At 36.0% G+C, this 24,589-nt stretch overlaps 1 protein-coding gene across 1 annotated transcript; it reads right to left on the bottom strand.

Moving 5' to 3' along the window:
• Window positions 1-16,108: 16,108 nt before the first annotated feature.
• On the bottom strand, window positions 16,109-18,728 carry LOC147407526 (subtilisin-like serine protease 2). Its single transcript, XM_086436155.1, has one exon. The coding sequence runs from the start codon at window positions 18,667-18,669 to the stop codon at window positions 16,336-16,338; it is 2,334 nt and encodes a 777-aa protein (XP_086292281.1). The 5' UTR covers window positions 18,670-18,728; the 3' UTR covers window positions 16,109-16,335.
• Window positions 18,729-24,589: the final 5,861 nt, after the last annotated feature.

The following is a 24,589-nucleotide window of genomic DNA, read 5'->3' as shown; positions in this document are numbered from 1 at the left end:
ATTAAATGAACAAGAGTGATTGGTTAGTAGAGAGAAAATTTTAATTGCTTTATTTTAGTATTTTCTTCAACACACATGGCATCGTGCCATTGGTTCATCAGCTTAGCACATAAATTTCGAAATAGCAGATCTCTGTTTACTTATGTTTGAGTTGTCGAGGGGTCAGCGTGTGTTTGAAACTTTCAAATGGACTCCTATTTGCTTGGATCAATTCCTATATAGCCAATTTATCTACAAAGAGAAGCTTTTGGCTGAAACAGATGCAAAATAAGTAGTGTTTTTCAAAACGCAAGCTGATGTTATTAACTTCAAACCCGGAGGACAATTCTGTTATTTTTCTTAGAGGTTCTTTCTTGCATGGTTCCAATATGGCTTTGATTTTGGTTTGAGTGTTGAACATAATTTCTTCTGATCAAGAGGAAACTTCTCAATATAGGCATTATTGGAGCTGTCTGAGGAAACTTCATTTTTTTTTTGATAATTGTAATATATTAATAAAAAAGGAGAGAAACAACAATCAAGGAGGCCGAGATGGCCTCTAAAAGAAACCAAACAAGGAAAAAAAATCAAAAACCAAAAAAGTGTTCCATCTAAAAACAAAGTCTTCAAAAGTAATTCCATCAAAGTCTATGTTTTGTTTTGACCAATGGTACAATAGGCCCAAGATTCTCCAAAAAACCACCGTGAGAGCTTCTACTCTTACTATTGAACACCCTGTTATTTCTTTCGGTCCAAACCCCCCAAGCAATAGCCGATGGAAGCATCACCCAAAGGAATCTTTTTTTGGATGAAAAGACATTACTATCCCACTCTTCTAACAGCGAGGAGAACTTACGAGGAAAAACCCAATTGATTCGAAAAAGATCAAGGAAAAAGACCAAATATTAAAGAATAAGAGCAATGAATTAATATATGATCAACAGATTCCCCATCCCCTAGACAAAGTGGACAACAGTTTGGAGTGATCCAACCCCGAGCAATCAATTATCCAAAGTAAGAATCCTCCCGAGGGATGCTAACCAACAAAAAAACAGATTTTAGAAGGAATTGATTTGGACCAAATGAGGGACCTTGAGGATGCTCGCTCATCTAAAGGGATGAGTGACCTATGAAATGATCTGACAGAGAATCTCAAATCCTTAGCCCTCGTCCATTCCCACCTATCCTGTTCGCTCTCGTTGAGTTGAAACGAATGCAAAAGATCAATGAAAGATGTTACCTCAGTTAGCTCCCAATCATTGAAGTTCCTCCTAAAACCCAGGTCCCAGGTAGAGTTAGAATCGTTGCGAATCACACACTGCTGGATCGAGCGGTTCTTTTTCAAAGAACAAACGTACAAGGACGGAAATTGAGCTGCCAGAGACGATGTGCCGCACCACCTATCCTCCCAGAATCTGATTTTGTCTCCCATGCCCACTTTAAATCTAATCCCTCTCTCGAAATCCTCACTCACTTTAAGAATCCCCTTCCAAACGCTACACCCGTATGAACCTTTCGCCTCACCACTATACCAACCTAGCCTCTTCTCCCCGTACTTAGCCATTATGACCCTTCTCCACAAACTATCCCTTTCTTCACCGAACCTCCAAAGCCATTTTCCTAAAAGTGCTCTATTGGCTAGTCTAAGACCCCTAATCCCCAGACCTCCATTCTTCTTGGGCGTGCAAATAACCTTCCATCTAACCAAATGATATTTTTTCTTACCATTCTTATCATTCCACAGAAAATTTCTCATGAGCTTTTCCAACTTATTTTCAACGGACCTAGGAAGCATAAAAAGGGAAAGAAAGTACACTGGGATACTCGTCAAAGTGCTTTTAATCAAGGTAACTTTCCCTCCTTTAGAAATGTATTTGGCTTTCCACGTGCTCAATCTCTTTTCCAATCTCTCAATCACCCCTTCCCAAATTTTGACACTATTGTAGGGTGCTCCTAATGGTAATCCCAAGTAAGTCGTAGGTAAGGTGTCATACCCACATCCCAAAGTTGCGGCCATCAAATGCATGTCATTCATTTCACCTACTCCAAACAGCTTACTTTTCTGCAGATTGATATGTAAACCTGAAATAGCCTCAAAGCAGCTAAGTAAAACCCGCAAAACTCTCACTTGATCCCTCGAGTGTTCCAAGAAAATCAGAGTATCGTCCGCAAATTGTAAGTGAGAAATTAAAGGACCATCATTTACTCTAAACCCTGAAAGCTTACCTAACTCAACTGCTCTTCTAAACAGTCTACCCGGAGCTTCTGCAACAATAAGGAATAGAAATGGGGATAACGGATCCCCCTGCTTCAACCCTCTCGAACCCCTAAAGAAACCAACTGGACTCCCGTTGACTAGGATCGAATAAGACACTGTTGTAACACATTTCATAATCCAACTGATCCACTTCACTCCAAAACCCATCCTGCCCATCATGTATTCTAAGAAATTCCAACTCACGTGATCATAAGCCTTCTGCAAGTCAATTTTTCCAATTATCCCATTTTTTTTTGTCCTTAATCCTCGAGTCAAGGCATTCATTGGCCATCAATACTGTAGACATGAAATGTTCACAATGAACCTCAATACTACATTGTTTGGAGTCGCCAACCATTCTTTTTGGAAATGGGTGTGAATGGGCACCCGAATTGATTTTTTGAAAACCATTTTTTCCATATGGCATTGTAGTGACTCTCATTTGTTGGAAAGGGCAAGGTCTACCTAAGATCTAGGTAAGGAGGTCCGATTAGAGGATGGGGAAGGTGTTAGGCACCCCATCCTCTCCACCAAAGGTGGTTACCTTGCTTGGCCATTTTATTTTGTAAAAAATTCAAGAAAACAAATATTAAAATGCATGAGAATGTATGGTAAGAGTGGTGTGTGCATTAAGTGGAATATTCCCTTAACAAAGGGTTTTTGATTTTTAACATGACATTAGGGGCATTCTATGGAAAAGAATGACCCATGTAGCCATATTAAATTTATGAATATGAATGTAGGTTTGAACTTTTAGAGAGACTCCATGATGGAGTTCCCTTAGGCCACAACCATGATGCATGTATGCATGGCTAGAAACTTAGTGTTTCACCCCATCAGAGGTGACACATTTCTTCATCATTGCCATGCATAGGTGAGTGTGTGCATTGTGTATAATATGATGCATGAGATTGAGGTAAAAAGGGCTTCAACCCCCATCCTTTCGATCGAACCTTAGTCCAATCTACCGGGGATGGGAGAGGGTATACATTACATCCTAAGGCTTTCTAAAAATAAAAAAAAGAGAGGGTTAGAAGAAGAGAATGCAAAACTTTGAAATAAGTAAACTACATCTTAAACCCTACCTTGTCCCTTGATGGTGAACTTGGACCTTGAAGAGTAGGCTTGAGAGATGAATGAGATGGTTAAGGGTTGAGTTGAAGTTTAGAAGATGAGAGAATGAGTAGGAATTTTTGTAGAGTTTTTAGGTTGAGAGATGGGGGCTTATGAGCATGAGTTGTTAATAGGAATGAGGGTATTTATAGAGTTTTTGGAGAACTTTTGGGGATAAAGTGGTCCAACCCTAAAAATGAAGAAATGGACATGAGATTTAGGTTATTTCTTTTTGAATTTTTTCATTGTATGGGGGTAAAGATGACATTTGTGAAGAAACCCCTAAAAGCATGCTTTGATCCTTGTTTTTTTGGTAAATAGAGGTGAGAGAACAAAAGTACTTTTGGGAGGGTGAATGGGGGAGTGACATGTGTAAAGGTGGAGTGGTAGGTAAAAAGTAGATCTTGGTTTATTTGTAAATAACTCATAAAGCAAGGGTGGAAGTGTAGTTTTGAAATGGACCAATGGGAACAAAAGCACATTTGGGAGGGTGAATAGGAGGATGACATGTGTAAAGGTGAAGTGGTAGGTGAAAAGTAGACTTTGGTTCATTTGTAAATAACAAATAAAGTAAGGGTAGAAGTATAATTTTGAAATGGACCAATGGGAGAACTCCATGTATGTACTTGAAGATTCCCACCTTTTGAGGGTATAATGGGAAGTTCCCTCACCTTTATGGATTATTACCAAAGACCAAACAACCTTTTTGGTTTGACTAAACCTTTTGAGAAGGGCATTCTTGAGTTTTCACAAAGGGAAAGTTGACCCTCCAATTAGATGATGCATTGGGTATTGGGGCTTATGAGGTATCAACATGTGTCATCATTTAAGGGGTGAGAGAATGGACTTGGTTGGGTTTGGGATATGGACTTGGATTTGGGCTTAGGATGGACTTGGTTTTGGGTTAGGGATGTGGACTTGGGTTTGGGCTTAGGATGGACTTGGTTTTGGGTTAGGACATGGACTTGGATTTGGATTTGGATTTGGGATATGGATTTGGATTTGGGTTTGGGTGATGGGCATAGGTTTTAAGTGGATTAGGGACAAGGCATGGGCATGCAATGATATGAGATGATGCATGTATGCATGAAAATGATGCAAGATAGCAATGTGGGTCCGTCGAAGAACTTGAGTTCTAAATCGAAATTAATTCGAGAAAATTTGGATTTTCCTATGGGTTCGTGCAAATTGGGGTGTCTACAAATACTCCATCCAGAATTTGTCTCCCCTTAATGAAGGCCCCTTGCTCATTATCGATAAGATTCGGGAGAACTACTTTCAACCGCGAAGCAAGCACTTTAGATATTATCTTGTACACCGAACTCACTAAACTAATGGGTCTGAAATCTCCTAGCTTATTCGCCCCTACTCTCTTTGGGATTAGAGCCACAAAAGTACTATTAAAACTATAATCCAAACACTTCTTATCTTGCAACTCCTTGATAACTTCCATGAAATCCTTCGAGACAACCTCCCAACAATGTTTAAAGAATTCCATTGAAAAACCATCCGGTCCCGGCGCCTTATCCCCACTCATCGAAGCAAGAACAGCTTTGACTTCCTCCTCCTCGATTTGCCTCTCCAACTACAACCTATCTTCCTGATTTAAACACTTTAAACTCTAGATTATCTGGCCGTGGTCTTGAGGGTTCTTTTTTTTTCTTGTACAGATCTTTGTAAAATCCTACCACACACTTCCGTATCTCCTCTTCTCCTACCACCAAGACCTGCTCAATGTGCAATTTATCGAGATGATTACTTCTTCTATTCGAATTGGCCACTTTGTGGAAAAATTTCGTATGGTTATCCCTTCTTTCAACCATTAACCCTCGATTTTTGTTTCCAACTTATCTCTTCCATAAGCGCCGTTCGTTGAAATTCCAATTTCAACTCCATTCTTTCGCTTCTTTCTTCCAAACTCAAATTCCCTTCTTCCTCCTTTTTGTCCAAAGTTTCAATGTCTATCAAGATTTTCTTTTTTTTCACATCGATTCTTCCCAGGACCTCTTTATTCCACACCTTCAATTTTTCCTTCAAGAACTTGAGCTTATTCTTAAAAACTCTGCCCGGGTTCCTATTGAGGGACACTCATTCCACCAATCCTAATAAAGTCTAAGAAGTTTGGTTGGATTAGCCACATATTCTCAATCTGAAAGAAGAGGGTATTCCTAGCACATCCAACTTCCAAAAAAATGGGAGTATGATCTGAAACTAGACTAGGACTTGCCGAATGGATCGCATTTTGAAACTTTTCCTCCCATAAGTTATCAACCAGAAACCTGTCTAATCTGGACATCCTTGTATCACCTTGATTATTAGACCACGTGAACCGTCTACCCGAAAGAGGAAGGTCCATAAGGCAATGTCTACCATAAAATCATTGAACTGCTTCATGCCCTTAGATATGTTTGAGCCCCTATTCTTCTCGTGGGTAAATCTGATAACATTGAAATCCCCACCTAATGCCCAAGGTTTCTCCCAATAACCTGCGACATCATCAAGCTCCTCCCAAAATTGATCTCTTTCCTTATTGATAGTAGGCCCGTAAATCCCGGAGAAAATCCATTGAAAATCATCATCCCTATACTTGCATAAGATAGACACCGAGAAAGCCCCTACCAAGTTGTCTGTCACTTGAATAAAATCCTTGTTCCACATCATAAGAATCCCACCGGCTGATCCTATAGCAGGGAGGGCTATCCAATCAATGTTTCTTCCCCAAATTTCGTTAATGATTTGCTCGTCACAGTTACCTAATTTCGATTCCTGAAGCGTAACAATGAGGGGATTTTTGCCTCTAATGAAAGCTTTCACTGCTGCCCTTTTACTCCTATCACCCAACCCTCTAACATTCTAAGATAAAACTTTTAGCGACATTGGAAACCTAACGAAGACCCCACATGGTCGGAAACAACCTGCTTCTTTTCCTTCCTAACCACTTCCTTCTCCGCTCGTGGTCTGAGTAAGCTCCTTGTCATCTCCAAGGGTGCGACTACCACCAACTCATTGCTTACTCCAATCCTATAACTTCTGATTTCCTGACTATTCTCATGATCTAGGAAACTTCATTTTGATGTAGGATTTCAAAGAAAATTGTTTGTTGATTCCAAATTCATAAATATAGCTAAGTTAGCTATAAGAAAAACCATATCAATAACAACCACCCTTAATAGACAATAAACAATGATGGAAAAATGGAGCCTTCTAGAAAATAATGAAATTAGAATTTTAGGATTTTTAGATGTGAAAAGATCGTTATCTTTAAAATTTTATTTGTTCTCATTAGTAGAAGAGTTTGTTGATGGATTGCAGACAAAATAATCTCTAAGATATAACAAAGTCGTCGTGAGAATTTGTAAGAAACAATCTTGAGAATTCTCCTATGAACAATATGTAATCTCCCGACTTTAACAGTTTGAGAAAATTAGAAAGTTTCATTGAATTCTTGAAAACTTGAGATTGAGGGGATTCTTAAGTCTCTCTCCAAGAAGACATTTGAACAAATAGACGTGTCTATTCATGAATAATCAATAAGTATGTCTAATCATGAATAACCAAAAGGTGTATCCATTATACAATAACCAACCATTTACACCTTTTGAAAATTTATTTAATCAAGATTATTTTTATAAATATAAAATCCCAACAAGAAAATCATAAAGAAAATTTCACTGAAGAGCTTGACTATTTTATTATACATGGGCTGTGAAAGTTTATAAATAAACTGAAATACTGAAATATTAGAGATAGTACGTCAGCTCAGTGCTGACTGAATGTCGTGTCTTATGCAAACACTTCAGCATTTTCTGTAAAAATATTAAGAAGTTACATAACCTGGTAAACGTCCCATGTCTTCTTGAACCACATACTCTTATCTAGAGTTTTGATAAGGTGTATCACAATTTTTATTTGCTAAATAACATCAATATCTATTATCCTCCTACAATCATATGTTCCTTTGAAAACAAAAAACATGAGATTGGTTACATTTAGTACCAATCACGATCTCATCAATTTAACAAGGTTGATATCTTCGAGAAATATCCATCACGTTGTTGAGGGTCACCATTTTTCTTTTAAGTCCATCTTTGTTGCATCCTGCCTGATCAGATCCATCGTGATCTCTCCTAAAAGAAATTGATTGGAACACTTGACTCAGAGAGATTAGGAATAATGAAAATGAAGACCATTTGATTGAATGAATTTATGAAGTTGGGGAGATTGAAAAATGTGAAATAAAAGAACAGGATTATTGATGAGAAGATAATAGAGAAGGAAAAGGAAGTAGTGAAATATAGATAGTAGATTGAAAGATTAGATCTGGTCATGGATATCATGTTAATGTTTAAATAAAAGAATTTTAGATAACCTGAAATATTGAAACATTAGAGAGTGAGAGTGAGAGAGATAATCTCTCATAAGAATATTTTAGTCATCCCAAATTGTACAAGCCTGATCAAAGAGTTTCTAAGTAAGGTCCTTTACCAACGACGCAAAACCCAAAAAGGAGATATTGAGGACCATTGGCCCAATCAAAACAAATCAACTTAGTTACTGGGTCAAATGTCTTTTTTGAAAAAGTTCAAAGAGACCAAGGATACATGGTACCCTCTCATTCATTTTTTCAAAGACCGTGCTACTTGGTAAGGTTTTACGGATTTATATTTTGTATGGATTTAGATTTTTTTATGATCCTAATCAATTAAACTTGTTTGAAGAGTGATTTAATAGAAAATGATGGGATTTTGAGGTAAAAATAAGAGGGTAACTATAAGGATAATTAGTAAAGGTTTGAGAATAAGTTAAAGCTCGGGTGCTAATAAAAGCTCGTTCCTTTTTTTTATTTTTATTTAAAGAATTCTGTATTTTGGGTTTAAGATTTTATGAGCCTAATCATAACTGTAAACAACCACTGAAATTGTTTGATGGAATGTCATAATGTTGAGATAATAATTTGAGCCAATAGAAGCTCTCCCATTTAATTTTTTTTTTTTTTCAAGATTTCTATTTGTTTTGGGTTAGAATTTTATATGAGCCTAATCATAATTGCAACAACAACTAAAATTGAAATTGTTTGTACAAGTGTTATAGTGATTTTTGTTAGATTTCTATTTTTTATGGGTTTAAAATTTCATGTGGGGCTAATCATAATTGTAGCCAACTACTGAAAATGTTTGAACGACTGTTTGCATGGTGTGTTTTAATCCTTAATTAGGTGTCATAAATAATTTAAGAACAAGGGATGTAATTAGTGAAAGTTGAGGTATCAAATGAGTTTTCAAAAATAAAAATGCCTGAATAGAGAATTGCTGTTGGCACCCCAACTCTTATTTAATGAAACACGACTAAATTGAAACAGTTGTGAGATACAAACTTTTGTGTGGGATTCATTTTATTGTGTTTTTTCTTTTTACCCTTTTAATTTTATTTTCAATCCTCTAACTTAAATATATTTCCTCTTTTAATTCCTTTAACCTCAAAATTCTTAAAGAGTCGTGATGAATGCACGCAGTTGGACATGCGGCCGATGTGGCAAGGGCATAGAACTGTAGATCGTTTTCATCAGGATACATAGGAAAACCAATTTCCAAGACCACGTGCATTCGTCATTATTCAAAGTCAAACTGGCTTGATAGTCCATTAGCTACCACAGTGTCCTTGCCCTTCTTGTAAATAATTCAATAGTTGAAACCCGTAAGTTCCGCCAGGTATTTCTGTTGAATAGTGGTGCCGACACGCTGATCTAACAAGTACTTGATAGAGTTGTTGAAGTGCCTTCCCAACAAATAGTGGTGCCATTTATGCACCATGTACACAATGGCCAATATTTAACGTTCATTAGTGGATAATGTAGCATTCTGTCCGGAAAAACTTAGCTACAAAAAACCATAGGCCCTTTGTCAACTTGTTCATTCCAAGAAAATGCATTCTTGGTTGAGTTAGAGGGGTACACAACCGACCATGACCCTTTACAAAATTTCTGTAATAATCTGTGAGGCCAAGAAAGCCTCGCAACACCGTTAGATCATAAATCCAACTTAGAGAAAAAGCCTCTGATGGTCATGGGGCAATGAATTAGGTGGTTCAAACACATTGAAATTCAGCCAAACTGCCACTAAATTTTGTGGAATTTTTTTCTCCCTCTCATGCCCATTTTTTGCACTTAATTGTGCAACAATTGCCAAAGGGATGTAGCGGACACTCTATCCATTTCAGATCTGTCCACCGAGAGTTACTTATTCCCTGTAAAATATACGAGCTGCCATGGTACTCGAAGGCCATGGTAAGATCGTTGAAGTTTCAAACTATAGAACCTAACTTTTTCAACCATTAGGTGCAAAGAATAATGTTTGTATGGTATTCATGTGTGTTATCTTTCCTTGTTTTCTATCTATAGGAGTGTGGAACTAGATTAGAAAAACTTTTTAAAGATTTCCTATGGCACAGTAAGGAAGGGAAACCTAAATATTTATCCCAGAGTACAAGATATCAGACCATGGTTTTTAAACTCGGTATTATGTCTCGTCTCGTTCAGCTCTAATACCGAGTTGACTTGGATGATACATCTCGTCTCGTTCGACATTGAGATAATGATTTTTAACCATTTAAAAAATCTGAAAAAATTCATAAATAATTCCTATAAAATAATGAATCAAAAAAAAATATAAAATTTAAAAAAAAATCGATTTGGAAATGAAAGAATTGAGTGTAACTCAGATGAGATTTTGAAAATCTTGTCCGATACGTCTCGTTTAACTCACGAGTTAAATCATCACTGCGCTGTCTCGTTTGTATTGCCCGAGATAATCGAAAATATCATCCAAGACGACTTGCTTATCTCACGATACGCGGTTGTCTCATAATACTTTGTGAGTTGGTCTCGTTGGGTTCTGATACCGAGTTAACTCAGGCAATACATCTCGGTCTCGAACGAGTTTAAGAACCATGCATCAGATGGCTATGATCGATCATACGAAATAAATTGGCTTTGTCTTGGTAGATCTCTTATTTTGAATTGAACCCTTCAAAGTGTGGTTCTGTTTGCGTATTGTACATTAGTTTTATTGTATTGCAAATATCTATTTTGAAGAGTAGTTCTTATTTGTTACCGACGTATTACATGAAGGGTAGTGTTCAATGGCAAACTTTTTGGCGAAACATTTTTCAAAACATGAGTTAGAAGTTTTGGAATGGGCTGATTTTTAGTGAGGATGATAGTGCTTAATGACAAACTTTTTGGCAAAACATTTTTCAAAACATGAGTTAGAAGTTTTGGAATGGGCTGCTTTTTGGTGAGGATGATCTCTACGGTGAGGAGATTATCCTCATCAAAAATCAGCCCATTCCAAAACTTCCAACCCATATTTACAAGCTGAAAAATCGTGGACCGTCCATTTTTTGTAAACTATTTTTGATGGGGTTAGAAGTTTTGGAATGGCTGATTTTTGGTGATGATGATCTCCTCACCGTAGAGATCATCCTCACCAAAAATCAGCCCATTCCAAAACCTCTAACTCATGTTTTGAAAAATATTTTGCCAAAAAGTTAGCCATTGAACGCCCCCCTTACATGAATATAGTAAATAGACTAATTGTTAGACCCATTGATGGTGTGAGCACGGACATCATACTTCTTCACGTGTGGCAAATACTCCTCGAACCCCCCACCTTTGCAATGTAGTCTGCTCACTTCATTGGATGTTAGCAACAACAAGCGTTCTTCAAATCTCCATATTTATTGATGGAGCCTTCCAGACCAAACTCTAACCCGTCTTCAAAATGTAGATTTCGTATCTATATCATTGATCACGTCTTCAAATATAGAAGTGAGGGAGAATTTCTTAAGTTAAATCTCTGTCAGTGTTTACTTTTTTTAAAATATCTATTATATCTCATTTTTCTCATAAATACCAGTTTTAACCTTTTTTTTTTTTTTTTTTCATACAACATGTTTTAAATATCATTTATATCCCCTACTTATTATATTCTCTTTTTTATTTTTTATTTTTGTCAGTAAATAAAATTTTAAAGAATGAATAGTGATTAGAAGATGAAGCTGCAACCCATCCATGAGTTGCTTAAGTGGTAAGGGTGAGCACATGAAGTGTGGGTTAGGCACACGACATGGGTTCAATTTCCCTCTTGGGTTTTCTCATGATTTAACTGGGGACCATGGCGGTGAGTTGTTGTGTTGGTCCTCCCCGAGATTAGTCGTGGTGCGCACAAACTGGCCTGGACACTCGGTTAGCCCCAAAAAAAAAAAAAAAGATGAAGCTGGTTGGAGTCCTCAAAATGAAGAACTTGCCAATTTGAAGTCTTGGGTTAGAGTTGCCATAAGGCAAGAAAAAAAGCATAAAAGTGCAGATTGATAGCTACATCTAACTACTCTTTTATATGTGTATGGGTTTCAATCTTGTCGTTGACACATAATTTCTCCAAATTTTAGCTGTAGATTGGTACAATCAGTATAAAATTTTCTAAAAGATTAAATAGAAAATAATTTTCTTTAGAAAATCAGATGTTTCAAATTAGTCTTATTTTTAGATTATTCCAACTCCATAAGATGGTCCTCTAATTGAACTTTACATATGGGCGGATTAAGTGGTGACTTGCAAAAGTCATCCATGTGAAATTAGGGTGTGTTTGGTACATGAGAAGTGTGTGTATATTGCCTTCGAAAACGTTTTAGTTTCTTTGGAATTCACTCTTTAAATACAAATAGATGTTTAAAAGTCAAACCAATGATTAGATTGAAAACTTGTCATAACAACCGTACCTGATTCAATTTGATTGGATCAATTAATATTCAACGTCGCAAGATTTGATGCGTTGTGGAGTGAATAAAATTCATCTCCAACATTAACAAGATATTCATATCACTTAAAACTTAATAACATTAAGGTCAAGAGTTCGATAGCAAGTATAAGCATTAATTCCTCACTCCCTCACTTAGCTGGTGCATGTGATGTGCCGGTGTTTATGTGATCCAAGACTAGTACTTGGACAAGACCATGGTTTATGAAATGGGCAAAGCCCAGATACGGGCGCTTGGTCCACTATCTATAGGGATACCCCGTTATTAAAAAAATTTTTTTTGAATACTATCATGAATCATACGAGAAAAAAAAAATAAAGAGAAGTAACAAGATTATTAAATTAAATTTTAGAAATTCAAAGAATGTATACTCGCATATAATTGAAGGGTCCGGTGATTCATATAACATGACTTGAGAAGAAAATATAAGCATACATTGAAAATATATTATGTATCTCTAAGATAAAATATTGAATGTTGGATTTGATATTTTTTCAGTTCGCATTTCATGTTTTCTTGAGTCAACTTATACCAACCCATATTAAAAGAGTTATTAACTTGGCCGTTTTTCGACCGTTGAAAACTGTCCTCCTCCCCCGCTTTTCAAATTTCAAAGCACAATCTTTAACCGTTGAGCGAATTAAAATAATATCAGAGTCAAAAACGTTGCAGAGGTGAGGTGCAGTGCAGCCACGTGTAATACTTACATGTAACTTAGTCATATTGATAACGTTGCAAGGAAAAAACTTTCGGCAGAACCCTCTTCTCTGGAGTATAATACATATGTGGTGTCAGTCTCCAAGGAGGCATCTCAAATATTAATGAAAAAAGAGGGGTGAAAAAAAATAGATACGTGTCATGTTGTGAAGAGGGTTCTATTAAAATTTTGAAGCGGCCTACGGCTTCAAAGCCATCTATCTAATTATCTAAGATAAGGGTCTAATTGTTTGCTCAAGGAAAATGGAATTTTCTAAAGAGAAAATTGTCTCGACTTGATTTACACGTTGGAAGATGGATGGCAACATTTTCCCAATCCATTATTTGATTTTTTTAATTTTAATTTTTTTTAATTACAACTTCGAAAGCATAACTATTTTTATTGGTGGAACCCCAATGGTGCTACCTCAATTAAAGAAAATCAACATAAGATCTCAATCTCAGCTAAAACAAAGAATTCAACGGAAAAGAGGTTTAAAAAGTATGTTTGAATAATTTTATGATTTAAAATAAAAATAAAAATCAAGAACGCCATAATTTATTGAAAGGTAGTGATTCGTGAAAACGATTTAAGATGCATGTTATAGTAGTGATCACCTTGATACTATAATGGTCACTTTAATATTGTGGCGAATTCTTTTAATAGTTTATCTAACATGGTGTGCTCATCTCTGTTTTACAACGTTTTTCTTTTGAAACATAAGCTTTTGTTGTATTGTATTGCACATGATAGAAAATATAAACATAATAGGAGAAAATAGTGTACCGACTTATGGTTGATTGAACTTAACATAAAAAATCCATAATTTAGTGAGAGAAAGGGTTTTTTTTTTTTTTTTTTTTAAAAAAAAACATAAAAAGTGATCAAAAGAGAGAAAGTTATTTAATCGAAGATTACTGAAAATTCAACAAATTTAAAGTAAAAAAAAAATACTAGGAATCACAATAAAAGGTAAAAATTACATTTTTTATGTGTTTTTAAGAGAGATTGGGGTTAAAATCATTGTTTCAAATCGATAAGTCTCATTTACTCATTATTGATGTCGAGAGAGACAAGACACTACTAAAAACCCTAGTAGGGAAGGTGTTATATCCAAACAGTGCCTCAATTTGAGGTCGAAGGTCAAATCCTAGATTAGCGGACATGGTAGAAGAAACCAATAGAAAAGAAAAAAAAAGCAATATAACTATGAGACAAAGAAGTCAAGACTGGATGGTTTCAATTCTAATCAAATATTTACTTGGAACGTTTTCCAGATACCCTTGAGCTGGCCAAACAATGAATTGAGACCATTCAATCCACGTACTGTTTAGTCGACCTGCAAGATATGTTAGGTGGGACCCATTTGAATGCAGGAAAAGAATCTAGGATTTGATTAGAGAGCTTATATTGCGACACCAACTTTTGCTAACAGCACCCCAAATGTGTGTTAGATTTTACATATGAAGTGGGGTGCTGTTAGCAAGAGTTGGTGTGGCTATAGAATCTCTCTTGGGGACTATATAGTATAAGAGTGAATCAAGTAGTGAGATATTTAGGATGGTATAATGGGTCGCTGTAATCAAAGTTATTGTTTTATATAAATTTATTGGGATAGTTGGTAGTGTTAGGTAAAACTAAAAGGTGAAAGTATATATCATGATCTATGGCCCGACACTCCCATCCCCTCAATCATACTAAAGCCAACTAGTAATTGAGTACCCTAACCAAGGATAAAAGCAGGCACTTAAAAAGGCTTGGGTAATTTTTAAGTATCCCTTCAAGTTTTGGTAAGAATTAAGATACAACCCTGTGTTTTTGGAACATATAACATACCCTTTGACTTTAGTCTTACATCAGAGATTAACAAAGATAACCAAAGAGTCATCACCTTCAACATGAAAAAATCCACCCCCCCAAATATCCATTTCAACCTATTGAATGTATCTTTAACCTAAAGAACCACTTCTTCAACATCCCTCAAAACCCTATCTTGATATTCAGGTTTGATGGAGGAAGAATATAGAATCATTGTAGATTAGGGTAAAACCTTTTTTTTAACTGGATTTTTAGGGGAAAATCAAGGGTTATTGGCAAAGGTTGAAGACAAGGGCATTTCAATCATTTTATATGAAGTCTCTATTTGATGACCGAAATCAAGGGGTATGTCATCAAATTGAAAATTGGGTTGTATCGAATAAATGGTGTGTTATAAAAAATTATAATAATTTTTTCTGTCATTGTGATTTTATATTACAATGATATGTAATCAGTATATTTTAAATTAGGAGTACATCGAAGTCCACTTGGAAGAATTCCTTATGGCATGTTATAATTTTTCATCGAGGGGTTGATCAAACATCGAAGTGATTGGAGTAAAAAATTGATCTGAAACAAAACACTTCGTCTATAAACTTGTAGAAAGGATAGAATGTGACTCTAATCATTCTTCTCGGATTATAAAAAACATAAACATGTGATCATGAGTTAAATGTCCATGTCCACCAAATCAATTTCGTGATTAATAGGGCACATTGATGAACATGTCATGACTAAAAGCCACAACGAAACTTCATCCTCAAGAGCACTGATCTAGTAACTTGGAAATTTAAAAAGAGCCATCATTTGATAATCACTAATGATTTTTTGAATAAAAAATTTTCACCTGGTTGATACGTAACTGATGTGGCAAGAACACAGAACCATTGATCTTTTCCTTGTGTATCCGGACAAAAAAGATCTATGATTCTTGTACCCTTACCACATCAGCCACGTACAGACTTGAGTCAGAAAATCAGGACTCGTAAGGTAATATCATTAAGTTTAAAATCATATTTATGAGGTAGCCCTATGTAAAACCAAGGAATGGAAAGTGGAGATTTTCATTAATTGGTGCCTCAGAAGCAATAGTTGGTGTGAGTGAAATTCCTTTTCTTTATTACTCATCCCTGGTATCTTGACAAGAACGCTATGCCCTAGATGTCCGTCTATATCTAACATCTCACGAGAGGGGCTACTGTTCCATTGATTTTGACCAAAAAGTAAACTATCAACTCGGCTTTGTGAAAAGTTTACTATGCCCCATAATAAAGTGGATACTCAGGACGTCCACTTGAGTAATCCCAAAACCAAAATCATGCAAATCTACCAAACTTCCAAGATGATCCACTTATCAACGGTTGAGATTGAATCGATTCTATCAAGAAGCAACTACAATTTCTTTGTTTTTTTTGTTTTTTAGATTAAGAAGAAGAAGAAGAAGAAACTACATTACATTACATTACTGAAAGTAAAAGCATATTAATAACAACTTCTAAACGACAAGAAAAACGTAAATATCACACCACTAAATACTGCGTGTGTGTAGCGAGTTTTGCTACTATATGCCACCACAGCTATCCATTAAATTAAACTCTCCTCCCAGCCATAAGACCCATTCTTCACTCGATTGATCAAATTATAGCCGCACGATTCATCACAACGGACTTATTTGGAAAACTACAATGGGGCTTCGAACCACATGCTTTCCATCCAACCAAGACAAATACCCGAATACAGCACCCGAATCATCCACAACCAGATTCCTACTGTCGGCAGAAACAATCACAGCAAAGCTTAGCTTCGTAACAGACTTAGAGAATATGAGTCTTGCTGGTTTCACAGTCACTGATAACCCTTTCGGAGCTTCGATTTTTGCACTGTAAACCGAGTCTATCGGACCTACATTCGTCACAGTTCGAATAAAAGTCTTGGTTTGGATCCTTGACCCGGAAGTCAAGAAGATTGCAGAGATGGATGGGTAATTCAAATTTTCTGGTAAGGGTTTCTTTACAGGGCAATTGACTGGTTTTCGAGTGATCACTTGGATTGTTTTCTCCCCATAACCAATTGAACACAATAGGTTCACATAGTCATTGCTTGTGAGATCATAGATTAGCCCAGGATCCATTGCTAGATCAAGATTTAGATTCCCAGAACCGAAATCAAAAGGAGTAGAAGGCTTCCCAGTAGACTCATCAGTCATGGGTTGGAACCGATTGTCGTTGTTGCTAGCACTGGTCATCATCGCTGATCTAATTGCAGCCGGACTCCAATCCCGATGGGCCGATTTCAGCAGAGCTGCTGCGCCACTAACATGTGGGCAAGCCATAGATGTACCTGACAGAATGTTGAACTCCGTTGTTCGAAGATCGGAATCTAAACCAGTTGGACCTACTGCCTCGGTCCAAGCGGCTAAAATATTAACACCCGGTGCAATCAAATCTGGTTTGAGAATTTCCGGTGTAAGGCCGTTTGGCCCTCGAGCAGAGAAAGAAGCAACAATTGGTGCTGGTTTGACACCAATTACAGTACCACGGAACGAAATTGTGGCTGTTGGAGTCACAGAGGACGAAATGTAAGATTTCACAACATCACCTTCGTTGGCACCAAGAGCACAAGCAGGGAGAAGATGAGCATCGCCTACGAGACCCTCACCATTGGAGACTCCATTAGCGAGGATCATCCCAACACCTCCAGCTTTCTTCACAACAAGACCTTTAGCCACTCGTGGACTACTTCCGCGGTCACAAATCACAATTTTCCCCCTAACGAGCTTTGGATCAAGCGAATTCTCCATACAAAGTGAAGCAGAGAGCAACCCTGATTTTCCAGGATAGATGAGAGGGAACTGTTTTCCATCCAGCGGCACACCGGAATAGAGAGAAACACCGGAGAGTCTCTGTCCATTGCCGAGGATTACATCGGCAGGGAAATTTCGATCAATTGTTCCAGCTCCGACGGTTGTAAGCCATGGAGCGACGTTTGTGACCGACATTTCAGTCGGTCCTTCGTTACCAGCTGAAGATGACACAAAAACCCCATTCGAAACAGCACCATAAGCCCCAATCGCAATTGGATCTAGATAATATGGAGGAGAAACTCCATCTCCACCACCAATTGAGATCGAAATCACATCGACACCATCTGCCACAGCACGATCAAAGGCCGCAAGTATATCAGAATCAAAGCAACCTGAATTCTTCCAACAAACCTTGTAAACCGCTAATCTTGCTTTTGGAGCGACGCCTTTGGCGATTCCGGGGGCATACCCCGCCATGCTAGCCTTGAACGTGTGGCGACCAGCGGCGGTCGAAGCAGTGTGAGTTCCATGGCCGTCGGCGTCTCTCGGAGAACGAAACTCAACAGTCTTATTAGTTCCGCTGATTCCGGCAGATCTCGCGGCTGCTTCATGACCTCTGGCGAAAAACCTAGCTCCGATTAGTTTCCGATTACAGTGAGCTGAGTTGAACTGAACTCCAGATTCGCAGACACCTTTCCACCGACTAGGAATCGGACCAAGGTTCATATCGGAGAAACTCCGGCGCTCCGGCCAAATTCCTGTATCAAGAACACCGACAATGACATCAGAGCCGTAATCGGATTCGGACCAGAGACCGCGTTGGTTTCTGAGGCCGAGAAATTGTGGAGACCTTGTGGTGTGGAGCTGTCGACGACGATCTTCAAAAGCAGCTAACACTGAAGGATGTTGGAGGATTGATGCTGCTTGATGATCAGTTAGGGTTGCAGAGAAGCCATGGAAGACTGTATCGTAGACGTGAAGTATTTGAAGTGGATCGGCAAAGGAGGAGGCGTACCAGTGGTAGTGAGATGGGAAGATTGAAGGTTTGGAATGCTCATCGATTCGAACTATGAAGGTTTTAAAGGTTTGATCAGTTGCGAAAGTTAGGGTTTTGGGAGGAAGATTGAAGAAGAAGAAGAAGGAGAAGAAGAGGAGGATTAGAGGTTTGAAGATAAATTCAGATGCCATTAGAGTAAGGGGCTTCAAAAGCAGTTCAGAAAGAGTGAGAGACTGAGAGTGCTTTCTTATAGTGGGTTTTTATTTTTAAGCTTTTCTCTTTAATTAGAGGAGATTTATCTTTTACTGACAGAGGAGAGAAGAACCCTCCTCTAATCTCTCTCTATGGTGGTTTTACTTTTGTAGGTCTTGGTGAACAGGGCTTTTAAGGTTAATAATCATCAATTAATCTAACATTTGTATAAGTCGACCAAGAGGTGGGTCCAATGGAATTATGGGCCAAATTGCACGGTAAACTATTAGCGATTCTTGCGTGCTGTGAAGGTGGCGGCATCCACAACATGTGAGGGCTAAGTTCAAAAATATCTGGGGCATGTTTCGTTACATATGAAAAATGACTTTTCATGAAAAATCAATATTTTCTAAGGTTTGATTAATATTTTCCATGAAAAATCATTTTTCGCTTTAAGAAAAAAGTCTTTTTTGATTTCGTTTTCCCACTCCCATCAAATTTTCCATCTCTCGTTTTTCTCTTCATTCGAATGTTTGCAAAGATGAGGATGGTAATGGAGAACCAAGCCACATCTCTCTCCCTCTCTCCCCTCATCCCCTATCCCTTCTTGTTGGTCCTTTAATGCCCTAAAAATAATAGTAATAAAAATGATGAAATCGAGATTTTCGTGAATGCCATTTAGAATATGAGAAGGAAATAAAAATGAACAAATGACATCGATTGAAGATAGGAAAAAGAAATATGACACTTTGTGGGAGAAGATGAGAGAAGAAGAAGGTCTAGAGGAGAAATGCTTGAAGAGCAATCGTGGAGGAGATAAATTAGGGGTTTTGTCCTCTCTATAACTATATGGAATCAATTAGGGTTTATGGAAACTCTCTCTATCTTCTTCTTCTTAGAAAACAAGGGACCACCTCATCTTTTCTTTTCTCAAAAGATTTTCGAAGTTGCAATCAAATGTTTTTCCATTGTCTTCAATTTTCCATGGAGTCCCTGGAAATTTAAAATTTCCAACAATCCAATCTTACCCTTAGTGTGGGATCACCTCCAAAATATTATATATGATATACTAAAATAATATATTTTATTTTATTTACTTTATGCATAACCATTTATTCTCTCTTGTAAAAAACAACTCTTTTACAAGTAAGGATAAACAATTTTTAAGGAAAATAAACATACTTTAGTTAATAAATTTTGCATTCAAAAGTACAATCATGACTCAACTATATATTTTCACTCGCCTTAAATCCATGGCTTAGTTGCTTTTATTTATTTGTATTATTTATATAGTTTGATTACTATCACCAATATTATGATGTTACGAACTACCCCCAATTAGCTATAACAAAATAATTATTGATCAATATTATTATTTTTACTAATTAAATAATTAATATTTATTTTAATGATTGAAACTTCTTTCTACTTTTCAGGTTTTAGATTAAGTATGTAATTACTACAACATTTTAGATTTTTTTAATCATTACACCTATTATTATGGTAATAATACTCACTAATATTTTATCACTATAATACGAACTTTCTTTCAAGGACATACATGACTAATATCTATTAAGTAAATAAAAAAATACTTAATACGATGGATGGAATGGGATTTTCATGGAGAATGGTCCCTGGCAGATGATTTTATTTCTAATTGGTCCTTGACTTTTAGGGGTTAGTTAAATAGTTCATTTAGTATATCCCTCTTTTCTAATTAGTCATTGAACCCCACTCTAATCATTTCTCACGATTGTAATGTTGAAATTACCCTAGCCATTCAAATTCATCATTGTATTACAAAAAAATTGGATTGTCGGCATCCCGATCGAGTTTTGGAGATTTTTTCCGATGAAAAGGATTTGAGAAGGAAGAAAAAGCCATTTTCAAGGGTTTTGAAAATGAATGTAAAAAAAATGAGGATTTTCCAATTATTTAGCTTCATTTTTTTAATGAAAATCGATCAAGGATGATTTTTTTTTTTTTTTTTGAAATCATCTGCACAAGTTGTTATGTCAAGTTTTAAGTTGATCTTTCCATGTATTTTAATCAAAAAAATTCTAAAAAATGAAAACTAGTGCGTTTTGCAGTGTCGAAGTCAACAATTTTTATTTTTGAGTTCAATATTTTTATTTTCGAGTTCGACATGTTTTAAAAAAATTTATCGAGCTCACCGCTTTTTATTGTTGAGATCGACAATAAAAATATTGAACTCAACAAATAAAAACTGTTAACCTTGATGTTGTAAAACCCTTTTTTTCATTTTTTTCAAGTTTTTCCAACTAAAATACATGGAAAGATCAACTTAAAACTTGACATAATGACTTGTGTAGATGATTTCAAACCAAAAGAACCTTCCTTGATCGATTTTCATCCAAAAATAATTGAAAAACCCTAACTTTATTTTTTGTTATAAATCATAAAATTAAAAAAAAAAATACATATAAAGGTTCAAAATGAGAAGTATATCATTTTAATTAGTTATTCACGATAAAAAATCGTCGAAAAGGATTGGAATCGCCATTAGAAAATCTAAGTATATGAAGAAGATGAAAAAATGATAGTTTCAGTATTTCAAAAATATTATAATCTAAAATGAGGTTAAGGGATCATTAAGAAAAGAAAGTTTTACTAAATGGACTATTTAGTTAACCCCTAAAAGTCAAGGACGAATTAGAAAGAAAACCTTCTGTCAAGGATTATTAAGTAATTTTCTCTATTTTTTTCTTTAACTATTGAATTTTTTTTAATATTATGATTGTACTTGCAAGTTGTAACTTGGATTATATATGCCCAAATGAACGGTCTAGCAAACCTGGTCGGAGAAAGAAATGAATTATCTTTACTTACCCTTATGAACACAATTACTGCTAGTGGCATATTGCGAACTCAAACTAAGTGAATGAGCAAATTAGGTAAGATGGTTTCTAATTGTTGAATCTCTAGGTAGTATATTTTGCGCCTTATGCACCTCTCCTTCGACTGTAGAGAAAAACATTTGAACTTTTTTAGGATTTAAAGAAGTTTGGATGAGTTTCCGACGATAATGATTTGAGTACAATTTTTATAGAATTAATTTGGGTAAGAAAATCACACGGCATCATGTGGTATTCAACACCATCAAGAGACAATTGTAAAGGAGGGAATCTATATAGAAAAGCTAGAGACGGATACATGACTCACTCATGTGTGCCACAATATGCATCAACCAACTTGCGAAATGATGTCATGTCACATGATACAATAGGGAATGACAATAAGGCAGGTAACACCTTCATACTACCTAGAAGCCAAAAAATCTAAAAATAGAATAAAAACGAAGAGGACAGTTATGAAAATATTTTTTTTTAAAAAGAGAAATTTTGCAGGATTGAAGTTTTTAAAGTGTTTACAAGTGCAAAAGCTTAGGATCAAGTTGACCAGCTCCATATCACATTCTAAAGGGGGCAGAAAATCACACACGTCGTACACCCCGATCTTAATCAGTCAATATTTTGTGCATGTGCCCACATAATTGTCCTAAACAATTGAAGAAGGAATTTTTCTATCTGCAATTCACAGTTGAGACTCTCCATCAAATAGATGATTGAGATAAGGGTAAAAATGAAATTTTCTTAGAAATCAATTATTTTGTTTTCTATGGATTAACATAATGTTTTTAGATTCATCTTTCGTGAGATGTCTCTAACTCCAACTCATAATAACTATTGAGATGGGAGGAAAAGTAAAAGAGTCGTGCTGGAGTGACATCAAGATTGTATCTCATATCGCACATCTTGACATGACAGTGTGTAGGAGCACACTGTCATGTCAAGATGTGCTATATGAGGTACAATCTTGATGTCACTTTAGCATTATTCAAAATAAAATATTACCCCACTTGTCAAATATGAAGAAACCACATAAGTGATTTATAAAATCAACCATAAGTGAATGAATTGATGGTAAACTCACAAAATCTCATTCACATATGATGTGATTTTACAATAAAATCACTTGTAGGGTGGGTTTATCACACTTTACTCTGTCTCTCTATATTTTTTTTAAAGATAGTTTTCTTGGGAACCTTAAAATCTCAACCGTTGGTTGAGATTAGGTGTTTTCCTTTTGAGTCGTTATAAACTGTCACGTTAAAATTAATGAGGTGACTGATGTGGTGGTGCACATAACCATAGATCTTTTTCTTCGTTATACACAAAGGAAAAATATACATGATTATGTGCACATGTCACATAGTTAGTTTATCATTAGTCTTTCCTTTTTCTTGTGAATCCCTGACATCTCAACTGTCTCTAGTCTCAAAAAGTTGTCAAACTTAAGGTGGGAACAACCAACTATCCCTCAAGTGATTCTCCATGTCATCCCTCTCATAATTAACCATAATTTGGAGGACTAACGAAAGCAAGGTATGTAAATTTTCTCATTAAAAATTATAATTCTACTTAAGCATCAAAGTATAATTGATTTATTGGAAGAAAATCAGCCAGTGGAACCTTTTGTTTCCAATATGCAATTTTGGGAGGAGATACAAAAGAGTCTCTCCTAATGTTATTCTTTATTTTTTTATGACTAATGATGAAATGACTCCCCCTCATGGCATATTCAATCAACTGATATGAGCGAGAATCATAGATCTATACTCCTCAGAATACACAATTGCACATCCCCATCAAAACATGCAGTTGTGTATCCCAAGTAGTACACATCTATGGTTCTATCACATGTCATGTCAAGAGAGTCAATTGAGGATGCCACCTAGAGAAGTAATTTTATCACGATTATTTGTTTATTTATTTATTTCTCTCATAACTTTTGAAGATTGGGGTTATTGTGTCTGGGATGAGTCAGCATTGGGAAACTTTTTTATAAAAAAAAAAAAGCAAAATAAATAACAATGATAATGATATTGGAGAAACACTTTGCTTGGCTTTATGGTGGGGCAAGGAATGTGGAGGGGCCGTTTTAAATAATTTCTTCTTGATTTGGTAACTGTTTACGTTGCTTTCTCTTTTATTTTCGGGCCAATGGGGGTGTTTCGCTGCCCCATCAGGGACCATTATATTAAAACCAACACCATATAATTTGATCTTGACCATCCAACCCATTAAAAGTACTTTTTCTAGTACCATTTACAGTGACTTGAGATTATAGGGAATCTTCTAAGGTTCTACGAATATCAATGAAGATAACTCATATGGAGAGAGAATTACTGGATACCCAAGAAACCAGTTCCCTTCTTTTGAAATTTCAGGTACAGAAAAAAAAAATTGAAACTTATAATGCCAAGGTTCGAGGTTGCTCAGTGTGAGTCAAAATAATAAGAGCTGGAAAGCAAAGTTACTTGTTTCACGAGGAGGAAAATGATTCCTTCATCATTGGACGAGGGAGACCAATTTTACGATTTCTCCAAGTAAACAATGGAGAGAAAAGTCAAAAACTGAGAAATTACTGATAAATTTTATTGAATATCTTCCCAATAATTTTTTCCAGCCATTTTGATTGTGCCATGATATAGGGTCTTCTTAACGAGAGTGTCCTTAATTTTTCTTTTTTTATTTATAAATTTTGATCAGCCCTTAGAGAAACTTGGCATGTCAATAAAATTTTCCTAAACATTATTCGATGTAGAAGACAAAATTCTACCAATTTTATATATAAATTTTTTTACTTTTCGTCATTGAATTTTCATTTTAAATTGGGAGTTTGATAACCATTCATTTCAAAACCTTGGATCAAATTTTTTTGGAATTTTTGTTTTGTTTTGAATCTGAATTTTTCCATTAAGTCCCAACCATAGTGACAAAGTTCGGATTCAGGAATTATAAGGTGAGGGTTCAATTCAGAAAATTTTCAATAAAAATTTGACACAATTTCAAAAATTATTCAAAATATTCTATTGGATTTCTTACAAAAACC

The sequence above is a fragment of the Akebia trifoliata genome, chromosome 3 (genome assembly GCF_017979445.1).
Source record: "Akebia trifoliata isolate Shusen 1 chromosome 3, ASM1797944v1, whole genome shotgun sequence".
NCBI lineage: Eukaryota > Viridiplantae > Streptophyta > Magnoliopsida > Ranunculales > Lardizabalaceae > Akebia > Akebia trifoliata.
The sequence above is the reverse complement of the archived record's forward strand: the minus strand, read 5'-3'. Positions and strand labels throughout refer to the sequence as shown.

What these genes read in the sequence shown, in the direction of transcription:
- LOC147407526 (XM_086436155.1), bottom strand. Translation starts at nt 18,669, where the DNA reads ATGGCATCTGAATTTATCTTCAAACCTCTAATCCTCCTCTTCTTCTCC.